This window comes from Sardina pilchardus, chromosome 11 (genome assembly GCF_963854185.1).
Source record: "Sardina pilchardus chromosome 11, fSarPil1.1, whole genome shotgun sequence".
Lineage (NCBI taxonomy): Eukaryota > Metazoa > Chordata > Actinopteri > Clupeiformes > Clupeidae > Sardina > Sardina pilchardus.
Window position 1 is genome coordinate 21,104,405 of NC_085004.1, and position 19,549 is coordinate 21,123,953.

The window sequence follows — 19,549 nt, forward strand, 5'->3', positions numbered from 1 at the left end:
ACAATGCAGTATCTAGCTTGGGCCTACAGCTCTGGGCTGGCCCTTGTGACCTCTACTTCCTGTTTGTCTGCTCTTGGGCCACTTAATGAATACATGCGCTTCACGGAGAAGCCACCTCTTATTTGCATGTGATTGATTTGACTGTGATTTGATTTCTGATGAAAAAGCATATTGTGGGTAAATGTACGTATTGGTATTTATTTTGAATATTTGAATCCCACCGGGTAATGTTGGCCATGATATCCTTTCCTAATATCCTCATGATATCCTTACATTTTTCTGCTTAAAGGGACACTTCACTGATTAGCATTAAGCTTTGTATCTTTAGAAAACCAGTCATGTTTTTGATTGGTCGTGCATCATTCTCTCAGTTTGCCTTGAGGTAGGAGAAATACGGATTTCAATGTTGGACTTCCTGCTTTCAATGATGTAAAAATCATCATTTTATATCATTGAAAGCAGGAAGTCCTATTCATAGGTTTCATTGAAATCCGTATTTCTCCCATCTCAAGGCAAACTGAGGGAATGATGCACGACCAATCAAAAACATGACTGGTTTTCTAAAGATACCAAGCTTAATGCTAATTGGTGAAGTGTCCCTTTAATGAAGGGCAACTCTGATGCAGTAATTAAAGGAGCAGTGATGCGATTTCAAACCCATTACAATATTTGTTACATTCAACAATCATCTTCTCATGACCCGCTAGCTGCCCATTCCGTGAGTACTGTAAAAAAAAAAAAAAAACTGGTCCTTGTAGGCAGCCCAGGCTCTGAACATTTGAAACAAAACCCTGTGTGGAGTTCCTCTGAGAATACTGAAGGGAAGTGAGTTACCTCTCTGGTGTATTTCGTTTGGTTGAATATATGTTGTTTTGGAAAAAAGTATCTGCTAATCAATTTAAATATGAACATAAACATAAACAAACATGACCTCCTGCACAACTGCAGAATGTGTGCCACAAATACTGCTTCAGGTGGAAAATGGGCAAAAACTCTTGAGCTCATTTTAGACTTGGCAGGCAAAAATTACAGAAAGATCAGCTTTGTTCCAGAACCATTAAGCAGTCTGTCTACCACTTAATTTACAACTGGCCAGGTATGCAACTTGAACATCATTGTTTTGTGCCGATAATTTACATGCTTGTGTACAGGCTTTGGAAACTTAGCTGCACATCTGAACCTTTGTTCACAGAGCACCTTATGTTGACAGTTTTTGGATCTGTGTAATTTATATTAATGATATGGTCAGGGTCAATTTGACCAGGGCGGTTGGTGACTCATTGATACACTTGTATGCAGATGATGCCATTATATATTCAGTTGACCCCTCCCTGCTAGGCTGGGTGAACCCTGCCTGACCTGCCGGCGAATTTGGATTTCACCTGGCAGCTCAGACTAGAAACCTGCACATCTATCTCCCCTTCTGTCCACAACCTTTGGGTCCAATCACAAACTAGTTTATCCAAAAGACGCACCAGATTGTTGGGCTGATTGGTTGAAGGACTATCCAAGCGTATGGAGTCACTTGAACGATGCCCTTTGATCACGTCTCCTGTGCAGTAGAAATAAAGCGCAGACTCCTCACACTAATGTACAGTCTTAAACGATTGAGCTTATAGTATGGTGATAGCCAGACTACCTCCCTGCACAAGTGTCCACTCTAATCTCTGTCCAGCATTCTTTCCACATCCTCCATCTCCCTCTCAATTCCAAAAAGACCAATGGTATACTGTTCAAGTGGTAGCCAAAACATCTTTAGGAGACTTTATTGACAATGCCAATACTGTAGGATCTGACAAGGCTGCTGTGGTTTGCTCTGCAAAGTGGCTGTGTAGTGGGAGGTACTACTGTATGTGTGTGTCTAGCCACTGCAGGTTTCTGTTCTCTACTGATCTCTGTTCGGAAAGTAGGCTATGCTAGCTTGTGGTTTTTGCATCCAACAGAACATCCTGTTTGGCGTCATAATAATCTTTTTAAAAAAAACCTTCATTAACTGATAGCCTACTGAATCTCTACATCTTCTTCATAACCCCATAAGGAATTCACAAGAAATCCATTGCAGGTAGGCTGACTATTTTACATTAAGCCATTTCTACATCAAGCTTTATAAAACCTTAGCTCATCTAATTGGCTGAGAGCAGTGCCCAGTGTATCACAGGCTGAGATATATAAGTCTATCATATTCCTTTCAGTTTTGCTTTTCTCATAGGATATGCCTGTTATACCCAGACCTTTGTTTCAGCGTAAGTGGTAGTACTCTGTACATTGTGATTTTTTCTATTCATACTGAAACAAACATTTAGCTTCTTTATCAAGATTGAATGCATTAGGTCCTGATTTTATATAGCCTGCATTATTACTGAAAAAAGTTGAACATGTCTTGGGTTTATGCTGTGTGAGATGTAAGACAAATTCAGTGTTCGTTCTCTTTATTGAAACATACAAAAGTGTATTTACGAGAAGAGATGCCAAAGAGGAAATGGTGGTTGTTCACTGTTCACTACGTGCTGCTCGACAGGTCCATCTGGAAACGATGCCATTGTCACCTGTTTCCGAACTTGCTGTTTTACCACTTCCAGGGATGCAGTGAATTAAACTTCAACAGGTACATTCATCTCTAACCAAATAGTTTCAGAAGTGCCGCAAACACATCCGTCTTGTAAACAAAGGTTTTAAATGCAGTTGTTTACTCAACTCCTGTAACACGGCCCTAGGTCATTTTGAGACAGACCTACAGAGCAAATTCAAATAATTTGCTAACAGGTTTGTCTGGGTCCACCCAGGTTAACTCATAGTAACAGAATATGTAAATATATGGGAGGAAAACATTTTGTAGCAGTGTAACTACGACACTATTTGCCTGGGTTAAACTCATGCATTTGTTTTACCATAAACCTTGGCTCTGAACACACTGTTGAGAATATACTTCCCTAAAACATACACACTTCATACAACTTTTCATTCTTACCTTTCATTTGTAAATTACTTTGTTGGATCTCTTGTGAGTTCACTAAATACACAATATTACACTACAAAATACAACATTTTGTTACTTTATCAAGGCTCAGCCCTGGTTTATGTAGCCCAGATTTTTACTGAAAACACTTGCATGTTATACGTGCACTGTGTTTATAACACTTGATGTAAGACAAATGTTGTGGTCATTTACATTATTGAAACATTAAACCATGTTTTTTCTTATGTCTGTGACAAAGAAATGTATATATTTATCATTATGAACTTCACTTGTGTGCGTCAAAGTTATAATCCACACTTTCTTTTGTGTTCAGAGTTGTTATTCACAGAGTTGTTATTCATAACTTGTTATTCACAGTTTCACTTGGGAGACTCACAGGAAAGTTATGCACCTGGTAAAGATAAGACATTTAGGGAGTTAGGATGGAGCTCTCGACTGAAGGTCATTCTCATGTGTTTTGATCTGCTTGTTAAATAAAAGAACTTTCTTGTGTCCAAGAGCCCAGAGACTGTTTTGGAGAGGGGAGACTTCTCCTCTCTGGTCACTCTCTCCTCTTGGCGCCAGAGTAGTTAATGAAAATTATGCTAGGCCTACTTGTCTGTGGTTCTTGTGTCTTTAATATTGGGAAGATTTTCCTGACAGTCTGTCAATGCAGAGTATATAACAAAAGATGACAACTATGCTACTCCTTGAAAGTGTATCTATGACAGATATGAGAAGAAATGGTAGACATCATGTCAGCACATTACTCATGTTCACAGAATGTAAATATAAGGGTAGATCATGTGGTACTGCTGTAACACTAATGCTACAATGACAAGTAGAGGGACAAAGTCTGCAGTCACCTGACATCTATTGTTCATTATGTGTTTGTAACATGTCTTTATGCACATTATCTATAACTATCTATATCATTTCCCCCATGCCCTGTCTATCTAGAGAGTTCTGGACAGAACGGAGGACCATACGGGACCTTCTCTGTACTGTGGGTCATTGTGCCAGACTGTGGTTGTGATTCACACCTCACCCCTCCTGCATCCAGAGGCACTACCCCGCTTCACTTCACCATGGCACAAACTCAAATGGTCCTGGATATCCAAGATTTCAACTGTCCCATATGTCTGGAGCTGCTTGAAGACCCAATAACGATCCCATGTGGGCACAGCTACTGCCAGGGCTGCCTGTGGGAGTACTGGGTTGGAAATAATGACTCAGAGACAGTCAGCTGTCCCCAGTGTAGAGAATCCTTTACACCCATGCCCATTCTAGGAAAAAACATACTACTGGCTGAGACAGTGGAGTGGCTAAGAACAAACAACCGGCACCAAGCTGCTTCACCTGCAACTATTGTCACCTCGGCCTCCCCAACTTCAAATGTTCAACCTCAACGTGCCTCTGCCTTCCGTGATGAAAGCAATCGACCACAACTTGCCTCTGCTCACAGTGCTACAAATATTCTGCAATTTACCCCTGTTTCTACAGCCACAAATATTCAACCACAACGTGCCTCTGCCCTCCGTGATACAAATGTTCGACCACAACTTGCCTCTGCTCACAGTGTTACAAATAATCTACAACAACGTGCTCCTGTCTCTACAGCTTCAAATGTTCAACTACAACATGCCTCTGTCTTCAGGGATACAAATGTTCAATCACAAGATGGCTCTACCTCCATTGGTATGAATGTTAAATGGCCACGTGTGCTGGCTATGTTGTTTGCCTGCATTGCCTTTAGCGTGGCAGTTCATGGCAGTTTGGAGTTTTACAGGCAGGGCCTTTTTCACGTTTCAATCTGGGGATTTAGCTTCATTGGCTCACTGCTGGTGCTACTGGTGGAGCTATGCGAGTGGCAGTCATGCGTATGTGTCTCTTGGAAGAACTTCCCCATCACCTTCGCCTGCTTTGCCTTCCTCCTCTGCCTCACCGTATCCATCACCTTTGCTTTGGATTTTGTGAAAGACTTGCCCTTTCATGTGTCCTACACCTACTGTATTGTCTCACTGGTCTTCTCCTGCTTTGCCACTGTCGCCTACCTAATGGAGGTGGGCATCAGCAAGGTACGGCCAGACACGACCAGAGACGGACAGGCTGGTTACATGACCACAGTGCCTGGGCTGCTGAAGGTGTGTGAAGCCTTTGTGGGTGGCATCATCTTTGTGTTCATCAACAACCCCAACGTCTATGAGAGTCACGCAGCCATCAAGTGGTGCATGGCTGTCTATTGCATCTGCTTCATCATGTCCAGCATGGTCATCATCGTGTGTGTTAAGAATTGCTCTGACTGCCTGACCAGCTGCCCCACCTGCTTCTTGTCCTTCTACGCCTTGTTGGCCGTCATCATGTATCTGACAGCCACCATCATCTGGCCCATCTATACGTTTGCCACGCTGCATGGGGGAAGGCCCAGTCAGTGCAGCAGCAGCCTATACCTTTGCCCATTTGACAAGCTGGTCGTCGTGTCTGTGCTCTCCGGGGTGAACTTTCTACTTTACCTGGTTGATCTGATATTCTCTGTCAGGCAGCTTGTCAATCTCTGTCAGGACGACTGATACCGACATATTGGACTTGTCGATATGATGTAGAATATCAACCATTATGTAGACCTACTGTTATGTAAGGGATAATGTATTGTCCACTGGTTATTCAGTCCCTTCAGGACGAAGCAAAACCCCTCCGCTGCACGTCGGGGTCCTGTTTGCCCTGTCGGGACTTATTTTCCAGTAATTACCAGCGTATAATAGATCATCCTGCTTATTATACAGCTACTTGCAAAAATAGTGTTTCGTGGCTTCCGCTGGCAAAATAAATAGTTTGCCTTGCCACACAGACAGAAACTTGACAGTTTCAGGTGTTGCGTGGCAGCGTCTTTCACTTTCAATGAAATTCCATTGAAATGACCGAACAGACTTCTTGCGGAATGATAGAAAGACGTGAATCAAAAGCACAAAACCCGTTGCCATTGACAACGGTCATTATATACTTAACAGTAATATATAACAGACCTCCGAACGTAAGGAAGGCACATTCATGTGAATGGAACTTGTTGCAGCACTTTGAAGAGCTTTGTAATAATACATTGTTTATGCATATATAAAGCAATAAGCCAGCAACCATTTCACTGAAAATAATGAATCCCAACTAGGCCTAGTGTCATCTTGAATGATATTAATGCCAAAAGCTAACTCTTCACAATAGCTTGTGATGAAAAGATTCAATCTTCACGAACCTTGATGCACAGCAACTGATAAAAACTCCATCATTAATTTGACAAAATCTCTTCAGTCTTTAGTGTTAGGTAACCTATTGAGGATTTCATTGAGGAATGTATTTTGTTCACAAGTGCACAGGCCAGGCCTGTACCAGCCTGGACACTACATTCATTACTACCTCCAACAGACAGTGCTCTTGAGCAAATGGCCGGGAAAAGGAGCGATAGCCCCTGACCTTCACTGCCATTCAGACTTCCTTTATAGTGTGGGTGAACTGCTGTTGATGACTCACTTCTTCACTGGAAATGTAAACATGTATTAACTTTAAGGGGTGATGATGACTAACATCCTCATAAACTCTTTTCACTGACGGAATGGCACAATTAAAAGGCTTCTTTTAATTTTTCATGTCACAGCTGAAGGTGATTTACAGTAACTGACTAAGGACATTTACCACCCAGAAAATAAGAAAACAATTGAAGTAAATAGGTTTTTCTAAATAAGAAAACAATTTAAGCCAAGCCAAAGCCAAACAAAAGTGATATGTTCTTTAATGTTCGAACTCTTCAGAACTCACTGAAAGTAACAGATGTGTCAGCTTATGGATGTGCTTTCTCATTTTCATTTCAATCAGATTTGCTTACCAAACAAAAATGACCAACAAGTCTTCTTTTCAAGCCTATTTCATAGGACCCAAGCCTGTTTTTGTGGAAACTAATTGATAAATTGTTATAAGTATATTTCATACATTAAAGTAAAGCACAGCCTACAGTATTGGGAGCTTATGGTTAAAGTTCCTCACACTCTTTCTCTCTAGAAAGTTCTGGACAAAGCAGAGGACTATACAGGACCTTCCTTGTGCTGTGAGCCATTACGCACCATCAGATTGGTTGTGATTCGCAACTCACCCCTCCTGCTTCTAATAGAGGCACTACCATCTCACCATGGCGACCAAAACTCATGTTGTCTTATATGCAAGATTGCAACTGTCCCATATGTCTGAACCTACTTAAAGACCCAATAACAATCCCTTGAGGGCACAATTACTGTCAGCACTGCATACTGGGTCACCAGTAGTGACTCGGAGACAGTCATCTGTGTGTGTGTGTGTGTGTGTGTGTGTGTGTGTGTGTGTGTGTGTGTGTGTGTGTGTGTGTGTGAATGAATGGGGGGGGGGGGGGGGGGGGGTTGTGTTGTGTGCTGTGCATGCGCTATATCCCTTGATCATAATATGGTGTATGTGTTTGTACCTGTGATAGGAAATGTAATATTTGCTATTTGTTACTTGTTTTTTACTTATTTTTTAAATATTGTATTTTTATTTGTGCTTCCTATGGAACTGCAAATGTACTGTAAATTAGCCTAAGGCTAACTCTGATGCAATGCATCAAATGGTTACATTTATGTTTTAATTGCACATTGTCCCTTACAAATAAAATTTAACTTGAAATTAAAATGGAGTCTGTCCCAAGAACAGCTTCCATGGCTACAAATGTTCGACCACAAGGTGCCTGTCTCCATTGAATGTTCTATGGCCAGGTGTGCTGGCGATGTTGTTGGCCTGTGTGGCCTGTGTGGCACTTGATGGTGGGATGGTGGAGGACCAGTCAGTGGGCACGTGGTGTCTTTTCAGCTGAGAATTTTGCTTCATTGGTACACTGCTGTTGCTACTGGTGGAGTATAAGGTGTTTGCCTCTGGCAATATGGCGGCCATGTTGTATGTTCATCTACTAGAACTTGACGGACAATGAGGTATTAAGCTTTCTAATATCTATGGGCCTACAGCTCTGGGCTGGCCCTTGTGACTTTCTGTTTGTTTGCCACTGCTCTCGGCCTGCCTAAAGGGATTATCCGGAGTAAAATGCACTTAAGATCAATTTACGGATGATTGGGAGTACATACGTTGAGTTGACATCAAATCATGTCATTCGGATGTGTTTTGAGAGAGTTCGATTTTACAGTTTTTAGCCAAAACTCGTTAGCCTGGAAGTGACCCGGGCATGTCCTTTCGCCGCTACAAAACGCTATTTTTATACCTCTTCTACTGTTCCAAACAACATTACACTTACATGGTAGTGAGTAGAGGGTCAGGAAAGGTACTGGCTTGATTAAATTCATTCTGGACTCTCTATCCGACCACATAAAGACCTCGGGATACTTCGTTTTGGCTTTAGGGACCCTCTACTCACTACCACGTAAGTGTAATACTCATGTTCACAGAATTTAAATATAAATTTGGATAAAAGGGAAGAAATGTTTGGTACTGCTGTAACACTAATGCTACAATGACAAATTGGGTGAAAAAGTCTGCAGTCACCTGACTTATCTTGTTCATTCTGTGTTTGTATTACATGTATTTATGCACCGTATCTATAACTATCAATATCATTTCCCCCATGCTCTGCCTATTTAGAAAGTTCTGGACAGAATGGAGGACTACAGCATCTTCCCTGTACTGTGGGTCATTGTGTCGGACTGTGGTTGTGATTCACACCTCACCCCTCCTGCTTCTAGAGGGACTACCCGCTCCACTTCACCATGGGGCAAACTCGATCGGTCCCAGATATCGAAGATTTGAACTGTCCCATATGTCTGGAACTGCTTGAAGACCCAATAACGATCCCATGTGGGCACAGCTACTGCCAGGGCTGCCTGTGGGAATACTGGGTCGGAAACGATTACAGTCAGCTGTCCCCAGTGTGGAGACCCCTTCACACCCATGCCCATTCTAGGAAAAACCGTACAACGGGCTGAGACAAAGGAGTGGCTAAGAGCAAACAACCAGCACTTCTTCAGATGCCTGTGCCTCCATTGCTATTGTTCTGGTTGACTGATACCAATATATTGGACTGCCAATATGATGTAGCATATCAACCATTATGTACTGTAGGCCTATTTTATCACATTGTTTATGCATATGTATTATTATACAAAGCCAGTAACCATTGCACTGAAAATAATGACTCCCAAGTGATTAGGTGTGTGTAGTGTCATCCAGTGAATGATATTAATGCCAAAAGCTAGCCCTTCACAATAGCTTGTGATGAAAAAGTTCAAACCTCACAAACGTTGATGCACAGCAACTGATGAAACCTCCATCATTCATTTGACAAAATCTCTTGAATCTTGAGTGTTAGGCTAACTTATTGAGGAATGTATTTTGTTCACAAGTGCACAGGCCATGGTAGGTAGCATCTGCAGGACTGTACCTGCCTGGACACTACATTCATCATTACTACCTCCAATAGACAGTGCTCTTGAGCAAATGCCACCAAATATCTGCCCAGCATTTTATCCACAACCTCCATCTTTCTCTCAGTTCAAAAAAGACCAAATGTGCACTGTTCAATCGGTGAAGTCATAACATCTGGAGAAAACTTTTTTTGAGACTGCCGATACCATGGAAAGAGGGTGTGTACTGAGTCTGGGAGGTATTCTGTGGGGGTCTTGTCAGTTGACACGTTCTTTTTTTTGCACCCGCCAGAACATCCTGTTTTGTTTTCAACCTCATAGCATAACATCTACCCAGCAACATCTTACAAGAATGAACTGACAGGATGATGGAACTCAGATTGTTTGCTGCAGACTGATTTACTGTGGGCATGACAGGTGAAAGTCTCCTCTACCAAGCTGTATTACATTAATGGTTCTCTGCATCTTCCTCATAACCACATATGCAGTTTGCAAAAATAATCCATTACAGCCTGAGCCTAAATGGGTGGAGAGAACAGTGGCCAATGTAACACAGGCCGAGGTGTAACTAGACCTACCATATTCCTTTCAGTTTCACTTTTCTCATAGGATACGCCTGTGTTAGAGCCAGACATGTGTCTCAACTCAAGTGGTGGTTTTAAGAAAGGTAAACACCTATTTTTTCCCATGTCTTTTCATTATTATCTTTCCATTGTTGTAAATACTTGATTGGATTCATTTTGAGTTCACCATTTATTCTGAACTACTTGTGTTACTACTTTCATGGCTTAACACATTTTGAGATTGAACGTGTCCTGTGTTTACAACCTCTGAGATGTGAGACACATTCAGTGATTGTGTTTAAAACATAGATAGATACATAGATAGATACTTTATTGATCCCCAAGGGGAAATTCAAGAATTAAAAAAAGTCTGTCAAGGGAGAGGAAATGGTTTACATGAGATAACAACTAGTATAGGCTAATCTTTTAAGTGTATTTATGACTAGTGATGTCAGAGGAAATGGTAGACAAGTGGAAACATTGTCTTGCCGTAACAGAATATAATGAAGAAGTCTTTTCCCAAACGCTATATCCACCATTTTAATGCAATTTCAGTGGAACTGTAATTGTAATAATTGTTAATTGATTTATCTTCACTTTATCAAAACAACTGCACTTATACCTGAAATTCACGATTAAATAACATAACTTATTAATGTTTTCAGAAATGGAATTATAGCATTTTGGAAAAGAGCTCTTTAAATAGTAAGAAAACGTGTAACTACAACGTTAGTGACAAGTTGGGGGTCAAAGTCTGCAGTCACATTGATTGCTCTTGTATTTATCTAGGCCTACACCTTTATCTTTACAGCAGCCCTAAAGAGTTATTTTTACCTTAATTAGCATTTCCAAAATTATTTTGATGGAACATAAACTCTTAATAGGACGAACAGCACTTCTGCAGCACTCTGAGTATGGTGACATGGCTTAAATTAAATTCAGATGGGGTTCAGCTTGAATTGTTTACGTAACGTACGCAATCAACCTAATTTCCCCATGTTCCCCATTTCCCCAATTCAATTTCCCCATGTTTGATGAAAAATATGTCTACTTGCTATCATTCTATGTTAGCTTCATTAACTTTATGTTGTCAGTGTACTGTACATAGCCAACTAGTACACATTGCTGGTTGTGACTAGGTTACTTACTATGTGACTAGTAGGCCAGTCAATCTAGCTCAAAAAAGGGCCAAACCTGTAACTAATTGCAATAGTAATGGTTCATACTTTTTATTGATCCTTAAACCCTCCTGCATCACATATTAAAAATCTACCCATTTATATTTAGTGGAACATGCTTTTATTCAAGGTCAAAGGTAGCAATTTCCAATGCATTTTGCCATTGGGATTTACTACAGGTGAAATGGGTAAAATTTTAAACTATAGATATCAAATTGAAAATGTCACAGTTGTTTACTCACATTAAGGCAAATATTTTTTGTATTGCAAGTTTTCTGAAATGTGATGTTTAGATATGCAAATGAGACCAGTTTTACCTAAATATGCAATAATTTGCATATATTTCTAGAAAACTAAATCTGAACAATAGGTACAGTCAGCTTCAAAATAATTGCTGCAATTTGCTTCTATATTGGATACCAAAAGCCTATGCAAAGGGAATATTAGATATTACTTCATTTCACCTCAGAAATGAGGAAATCAAGTCAAGTCAAAATCAATGCGTTTCAATGGAAGTACATTATAGAACAAATGATTGTCAATGATATGGTATGATGAAAGTATCTCAATGCATGCCAAGTCACATAAGGAAGATATTGACCTTTAGACATAAACATATCAAGTGAGTTGGCATGCACTGAGATACTTCCATCATACCATATCATTGACAATCATTTGTTCTATAATGTACTTCCATTGAAACGCATTGATTTTGACTTGACTTGATTTCCTCATTTCTGAGGTGATATGAAGTAATATCTAATATTCCCTTTGCATAGGCTTTTGGTATCCAATATAGAAGCAAATTGCAGCAATTATTTTGAAGCTGACTGTACCTATTGTTCAGATTTAGTTTTCTAGAAATATATGCAAATTATTGCATATTTAGGTAAAACTGGTCTCATTTGCATATCTAAACATCACATTTCAGAAAACTTGCAATACAAAAAATCTTTGCTTTAATGTGAGTAAACAACTGTGAAAGTTTCAATTTGATATCTATAGTTTAAAATTTTACCCATTTCACCAGTAGTAAATCCCAATGGAAAAATGCATTGGAAATTGCTACCTTTGACCTTGAAAAAAAGTATGTTCCACTAAATATAAATGGGTAGATTTTTTATATGTTAATTAGATATACCTAGGGATCACAAAAAACTTTGAATGATTACTATTGCAATTAGTTATGGGTCAAACGCTAGATTGACTGGCCTATAGGTCAATTGGTAAGGGAAGACAATAGATTTAATTTTGAGAAACCTTAAATTGTAAGAGGTATTTTTGAAAAACCGAGCCTTGTGGCATGTGATACACTGCGTCACTGAGTTAAAGGAGTAAGACTGCCCGTGACCAGACAGCGATGTTTAAACCAGTTTTTAAAGTAGCTAAATGTTAGTGAGGCAGTAGGTAGTAGAACCAATTAATGAAAGCAATGGCCAAGTCTTTTGATATACTGTCTGTTGGCTATACATTTATGAAATATTAATAAATAACAATAGTCAATTGACCAAGAAACACATTAAAATAGCACTGACTGCATTGCAGTCATAAAAACAGTTAGCTCAATGCAAAACAACAGTCAGCAATACTACCACCAGCAACACCAGATCCCTACAGTGCAGCAGTCCCATGCCTCCAGTAAGCAAGCAGTCCAGCAACTTCAGCGTTGGCCAAGCCTACCTTGCCTACCAATAGCTCGCCCGCACAGCATAGTCATGAGTCCTGCAGTTCATTATGGTCAGTTGATTGATTTGGAACACCTGTCAAGGGATTGTCAAGGCTCACATGTGAAAGCAAAGTAAAATCACAACAGCACTCAAGTCAAAGTAAGTAAGTAGTAAGTAAGTAATTTTTATTTATATAGCGCACTTAACGTGCACTGAATGCAACCCAAAGCGCTTCACAGATTGACAGAGACAATAAAAGTAACACCACTAAAATCAAATATGTGTATTAAGACAACAAATGTGAATGCATAGAATCATTTTATACACTGCCACAAAAGCATGAAAAATTTATTTTGAAATCCAAGCCTTGTGGCTTGTTCACTATAACTTTACTGCAGTATACTGTAGATGTAGGAATTCAAAGCAATTGCTCTTTAATACTACTTTAATACTACTTTAACTGTCTATGCCAGCGTATTTCAAATGGTGAGGTGGGCCTCCCCTGTGATGGTGATGGTGGTGTGAGGGGCAGTTCTCCTTATGTATCCTTAGGGGAAGTTCATATTCATGCAATTCATCCATGGTCTTCATCAATTTCCTCATGCTCTGTCCCTCTAGAAAGTTCTGGATAAAGCAGAAGACTATTCAGGACCTTCCTTGTGCTGTGAGCCGTTGCACGCCATCAGATTGTGCAACATCCTGCTTCCTATAGAGGCACTATAATAGGAACTACTCACTGCAAATCACTATGGCGCAAAATCATGTAATGCTAAATAGCCAAGATTTCCCATGTCCCATATGTCTGGAGCTGCTTAAAGACCCAGTAACGATCCCTTGCGGGCACAATTACTGTCAGGGCTGCATTTGGGAATGCTGGGTCAGAAATGATGGCTCAGAGACAGTCAGCTGTCCCACGTGTAGAGAATCCTTCACACCCATGCCAATTCTACGAAAAAACATACTACTTGCTGAGACCGTGGACAGGCTAAGAAGAACACACTGCTCTACTTCACCTGCTATTGCTGCCTCTGTTTCCGCTGCTTCAAATTATCGACCACACCGTGGCTCTGCCTACACTACAATGAATGTTCAACAACAACCTGCCACTGCTTCCAGGGCTACAAATGTTCGACATCAAGGCGCATCTGCTTCCACGGCAACAAATGTTCAACAACAACATGCCTCTACCTTCACTGCTACAAATGTTCAACAACAACGTGCCTCTGTCTTCACTGCTACAAATGTGCGACAAGAACGTGCCGTTGCTTCCACACCTACAAATGTTCGACAACAACGCACCTCTGCTTCCAGGGCTACAAATGTCGGACAACAACGTGCCTCTGCTTCCACTGCTACAAATGTTCGACAACAACATGCTGCTGCTTCCAGGACTACAAATGTTGGACAACAACGTGCCTCTGCTTCCACTGCTACAAATGTTCGACAACAACGTGCTGCTGCTTCCACTGCTACAAATGTTCGACAACAACGTGCTGCTGCTTCCACTGCTACAAATGTTGGACAACAACGTGCCTCTGCTTCCAGGGCTACAAATGTTGGACAACAACGCACCTCTACTTCCACAGCTACAAATGTTGGACAACAACGTGCCTCTGCTTTCACAGCTACAAATGTTCGACAACAAGGTGCCTCTGCTTCTACGGCTACAAATGTACAACAACAACAACGTGCTTCTGCCTTCACTGCAATGAATGTTCTCTGGCCACGTGTGCTGGCGATGTTGTTGGCCTGTGTGGCCTTTAGTGTGGCACTTGATGGTGGGATGGTGGAGGACCAGTCAGTGGGCACGTGGTGTCTTTTCAGCTGGGAATTTTGCTTCATTGGCACACTGCTGGTGCTACTGATGGATCTATGCAAGTTGCCATCATGCGTACCTGTCTTTTGGGAGAACTTCTCCATCACCTTTGCCTGCTTTGCCTCCCTCTTCTGCCTCACCGCATCCATCACATTTGCACTGCATTTTGTAAAAGGCTTCTTCATGCACGGTGTGTCCTACAACTACCGTGTTGTCTCACTGGTCTTCTCCTGCTTTGCCACCATTGCCTATCTGATGGAGGTGAACATCAGCAAAGCACGGTCAGACACCAACAGGGACAGGCCGACTGCTTATATGACCACAGAGCCTGGTCTGCTGAAGGTGTATGAAACATTTGTGGCTGGCATCATCTTTGTGTTCATTAATGACCCCAATGCCTATGAGAGTCATGCAGCCATCAAGTGGTGCATGGCTGTCTATTGCGTCTGCTTCATCATGTCCAGCATGGTCATCATCCTGTCCGTTGGGAATTGCTCTGACTGTTTTACCTTCCCCATCTCATGCTTCCCATCCTTCAACACCTTGTTGGCCGTAATTATGTATCTGACAGCCACCATCATCTGGCCCATCTATAAGTTTGACACGCTGCATGGGGGAAGCCCCTCAAGGCCCAGTGAATGCAGCAGCAGCAGCAACCCAGACCTTTGCCCATTTGACAAGCTGATCGTTGTGGCTGTGCTCACCAGTGTGAACTTCATACTTTACCTGGCAGATCTGATATACTCTGTCATACAGTTAGAGGAGGTTGACGAAAATCCATATAGCCAATTCTGACACTTATCAGTGTCATTTTTCCTGATATTTGTTTAAATGTACCCTCTTGTGTTGATGGCAGTTTGATTTCACTTAAAGGGATATTCTGCCATTTTTGGAAATAAGCTCATTTTCCACCTCCCCAAAAAACAAATGATATTTACCTTTTTTCCGTTCATCCAGCCATTCTGTGAGTCTGGCCATACAACTTTTAGCTTCAGCCTAGCATAGATCATTGAAACGGATTAGACCAGTAGCATCTCGCCTGCTAGCATCATGTTTAAAAGTGACTACGATTTCCGATAATTTAACAGTGTGATATACATTAATTGTGTGCCCTGTGATCAAAGCCTAATCTCTGTACAGCATTCTCTCCACAACCTCCATCTTTATCTCAATTAAAAAAAGACCAAAGGTACACTGTTAAATTAATGAAGTCATAACATCTGGGTGGTACTGACAGTGATATTTGTTTTCATCCTCAAAGCCTCATCCATCTAGCAACATCAACTGACTTGATGAAATTTAGATATTGTGTCGATATCGTGTTGTACAATAGTTACTGATTTACTGTGGGTGGGGCTCTTCTTCCTTGGTGTAACCTACATTTGTGAAAGTTTCCCCCTGCAAGCTGGATCAAATTAATTGATAACCTTTTATAAAGAGTAGACACACAGGAAACAAGTTAAAGTCATACAATAGAAATGTTGTATTTGTTCAAAGTGTCAAGCAGTCTGGAAAAACAGTCTCTAGAACGAGACTAATAAAGACATTCAAAGTTTATTAATTCTCTTTCTTTATGAGTTCAATGAATGAATACTATTAAAATGGATAAAGCATTTAGAGAGAAGGCAATGATGAGACTAATATGGCAGGACACTCAACATATAGCCTAAAAATCTAGACGCCCCTAGCGGCAGCAAATCTAATTTCCTGCTGGGGTAGTCTAGCAACTCTCCGTTGACTTGGGAGCTAGAGTCGGTAGACAGACTTAACATAAAGATGACTGACTGCGACCAGAATTTGCGACCGTTAAGCATCCCGTTGCTTGAAAATAAGAAGATGATTCGTTTAGCGCTATCCTATTGTGTGGAGAGGGAATTTGAATGACAATAGTTTATCCCACCCCTCCGATTGAGCCCTGCTATGGTGAGTTCCCAGACCATACATCTTGAAGTGGGTGTCAGGCAACTCAACATACAGTACGCTTCAGGTTCACAAATTGTATAAAGCCTCCAAAAAAAAGGCCAATCAGGGATACCTTGCAACAAACAAAATTTAATCACGCACATCCGGATGTTTTTTTGGGTGCGAGATCCAAAAAATATCTAAGAACAAGTGACAATCTGCACACCTTTTTATTTAGTTACGTTTCAGGCCTTATGGCCCTTACTAAATAAAAAATAATTGTATTGAGAGCTCTCTGGTGTGTGGATTTTTGTTCTTCAATCAGGAATACCTCACAGAAATAGTAATACACACCAAAACGTAAAGAAAAGAAAGTAGTGTGAAACCTAGCAAAATTGTCATGGTCAGTTCACCATTTAGACTGAAACAGCTGGTTTCGTATAGCCTACAATGATACTTAAAACACTTTGAGGTTGAGTCCAGTGGAAACACAGTGATTTAATAAAATATATGGGAAGAAACCCTTTTGTAATGGTGTAACTATGACGCTACAATGACAAGCAGTCTCTTGACTTCTCTTGTTCATTCTGTGTTTGTATTACATGTCTTTACACACCTTTATCTATAACTATATAATTTCCTCCCTGCCCTGTCTCTCTAGAAAGTTCTGGATGAAGCAGAGGACTATACAGGACCTTCCCTCTGCTGTGTACCAATAAACCGGTTGCGTCACCTGCTGCTAATGCCACCTCTGCCTCTCCCTACAACAAGCTGCTACAAACACTTAACAACAACGTGCCTCTGCCTCCACTGCAATGAATGTTCTATGCTCGCGCGTGCTGGCTATGTTTTTGGCCTGCGTGGCCTTTAGCGTGGCACTTCATGGCGCACCGGCGAAGGACCAATCGGTGGAAGAGTGGTGCCTTTTCAGCTGGGGATTTAGCTTCATTGGCACACTGCTGGTGCTTCTGGTGGAGCTATGCAAGCTGCAGTCATGCATACCTGTCTCTTGGAAGAACTTCCCCATCACCTTTGCCTGCTTTGCCTCCCTCCTCTGCCTCACCGCATCCATCGACTTTGCCCTGTACTTTGTGAAAGGCTTCTCAAGGCATGGTGTGTGCTACATCTACCGTGTTGTCTCACTGGTCTTCTCCTGCTTTGCCACCATCGGCTACATAATGGAGGTGAGCACCATCAAGGAACAGTCAGACACCAATACGGACAGGCAGGCTGGTTACATGGTCACAATGCCTGGTCTGCTGAAGGTCTGTGAGACTTTCGTGGGTGGCATCATCTTTGTGTTCATCAACGACCCCAATGCCTATGAGAGTCACATAGCCATCAAGTGGTGCATGGCTGTGTATTGCATCTGCTTCATCATGTCCAGCATGGTCATCATCCTGTCTGTTGGGAATTGCTCTGACTGTTTTACCTTCCCCATCTCATGCTTCCCATCCTTCAACACCTTGTTGGCCGTAATTATGTATCTGACAGCCACCATCATCTGGCCCATCTATAAGTTTGACATGCTGCATGGGGGAAGCTCCAAAAGGCCCAGTGAATGCAGCAGCAGCAGCAACCCAGACCTTTGCCCATTTGACAAGCTGATCGTTGTGACTGTGCTCACCGGTGTGAACTTCATACTTTATCTGGCAGATCTGATATACTCTGTCATACAGTTTAAGGAGGATGACCAAAACTCATATAGCCGATTATGAAACTATGTGCATGTCGTATCACTACATTTGCATAGTATTTTGAGAATAGGCTGATGTAATTCTCATAGCACTACTACAGACAATTCCACTCATTGATGCACTTATTACTCATTGATGCACTTATTGTGGTTTTTAATTTGTTGTTAGAAGTGCTCTTAGAAAAAGATTATGTTGCCGCACACTCAGTCTCAATCTCATATTTATTGACACCAACATTTCGGCCAGTTGGCCTTTTTCAAGGTCTCAAGTTAGAGGTGCTCTTAAAAGCTTAAATGTTTTTACCATGTCGTAAGTCGCTTTGGTTAAAAAGCGTCAGCCAAATGTAATGTAATGTAATGTAATAGTGTCTTAGTAATACATGATGAAGAACGGAATATTTTACATCACTGACCAATGATTAAGCACAATACTAGCAAGCCGACTTGCTTGAAATTACTTCTAATGGTTTTAATGGATCTCAGACTTTTTTGATGATGTGCAGATTTTCATCTGATCACTCCTCAGAGGCGTCTGTCTCCTCAAACCAAATACTCATTGATGAAAATAATTATTATTAAAAAGAAATCCCTTGTGGAACATCTTTTTGCAGCTAATACCAACTATGGTGTGGCCTTGATCACTGCAGCAAAGAAAAGCCTTTGAGAATATCCAGTGTTAGCAATAATTAAATAGTAACCTACCTTAAGAACAGCCTAAACAAAATATTTCTGTTAGGTTGGTTTATATTCTGTATATTGGAGAAAGAGTGGAACTTTCTCTTATCAGTCCCACGACTATATAGGTCTTATTCGGGAATAGACTACTTAGCCCATCCTTTTGATGATACTTGTGTCATTATGAGTCAATTTTATGAACTGCCAGTGGATGGTGCTATTCACTTATGTACGTCTCCAAACAAATATTATTTTGCTTGTTTGTTTCTCATCATATGCTACCCTCATGATGGCCTTCAGACCTGCTGTTTGAGGAGGTTTGTATTTCTGAATGAAAACACTCCAGCCATAGATTAATTAGGCCAACCTGTAGCCAGATTTCAATGGCAGTGATGTGAAGTGAAGTGGCCTATAGGCTAATCACAATACTGTGACCAACTGGCATCATTTCACTTCTGTTTTAAACCACAGGGTGGCGCCACCACACCACAACAGTTACAGGACCGTATTGCTGCTGCTGTTATCATATTATTTTGGAGCACCATGATCACACATTGAGATATCGGCTCTTGCTCAACTGCAGTCAATTGACTGATGAGAGCCGTCCGTGCTCCTCTACACATTTGATAAGCCCATTGATGTGACAGGATGTTTTCAGCTTTGCCCACTGCAAT

The 19,549-nt window shown here is 41.1% G+C and overlaps 2 protein-coding genes across 3 annotated transcripts; both read left to right on the forward strand.

Moving 5' to 3' along the window:
- The first annotated feature begins 1,957 nt into the window (after nt 1-1,957).
- Nucleotides 1,958-7,322, forward strand: LOC134095630 (myeloid-associated differentiation marker homolog). Its single transcript, XM_062549265.1, has 3 exons — nt 1,958-2,062; nt 2,519-2,605; nt 3,917-7,322. The coding sequence occupies exon 3, from the start codon at nt 4,045-4,047 to the stop codon at nt 5,524-5,526; it is 1,482 nt and encodes a 493-aa protein (XP_062405249.1). The 5' UTR covers nt 1,958-2,062; nt 2,519-2,605; nt 3,917-4,044; the 3' UTR covers nt 5,527-7,322.
- Nucleotides 7,323-9,986: 2,664 nt separating this feature from the next.
- On the forward strand, nt 9,987-18,924 carry LOC134096154 (myeloid-associated differentiation marker homolog). 2 transcript variants are annotated; one of them, XM_062549908.1, is made up of 2 exons: nt 9,987-10,045; nt 17,166-18,924. In XM_062549908.1, exon 2 carries the CDS (start codon nt 17,320-17,322, stop codon nt 18,220-18,222), a length of 903 nt encoding a protein of 300 aa, XP_062405892.1. In that variant the 5' UTR covers nt 9,987-10,045; nt 17,166-17,319; the 3' UTR covers nt 18,223-18,924. The 2 variants fall into 2 exon arrangements, with proteins under 2 accessions (XP_062405892.1, XP_062405891.1); XM_062549907.1 differs by lacking the exon at nt 17,166-18,924 and adding an exon at nt 13,405-16,127 and having other exon boundaries at nt 9,991-10,045.
- The last annotated feature ends 625 nt before the right edge of the window (nt 18,925-19,549 follow it).

Coding starts and splice junctions, on each gene's coding strand:
- LOC134095630 (XM_062549265.1), top strand. CDS start 4,045: ATGGCACAAACTCAAATGGTCCTGGATATCCAAGATTTCAACTGTCCC.
- LOC134096154 (XM_062549907.1), top strand. CDS start 13,535: ATGGCGCAAAATCATGTAATGCTAAATAGCCAAGATTTCCCATGTCCC.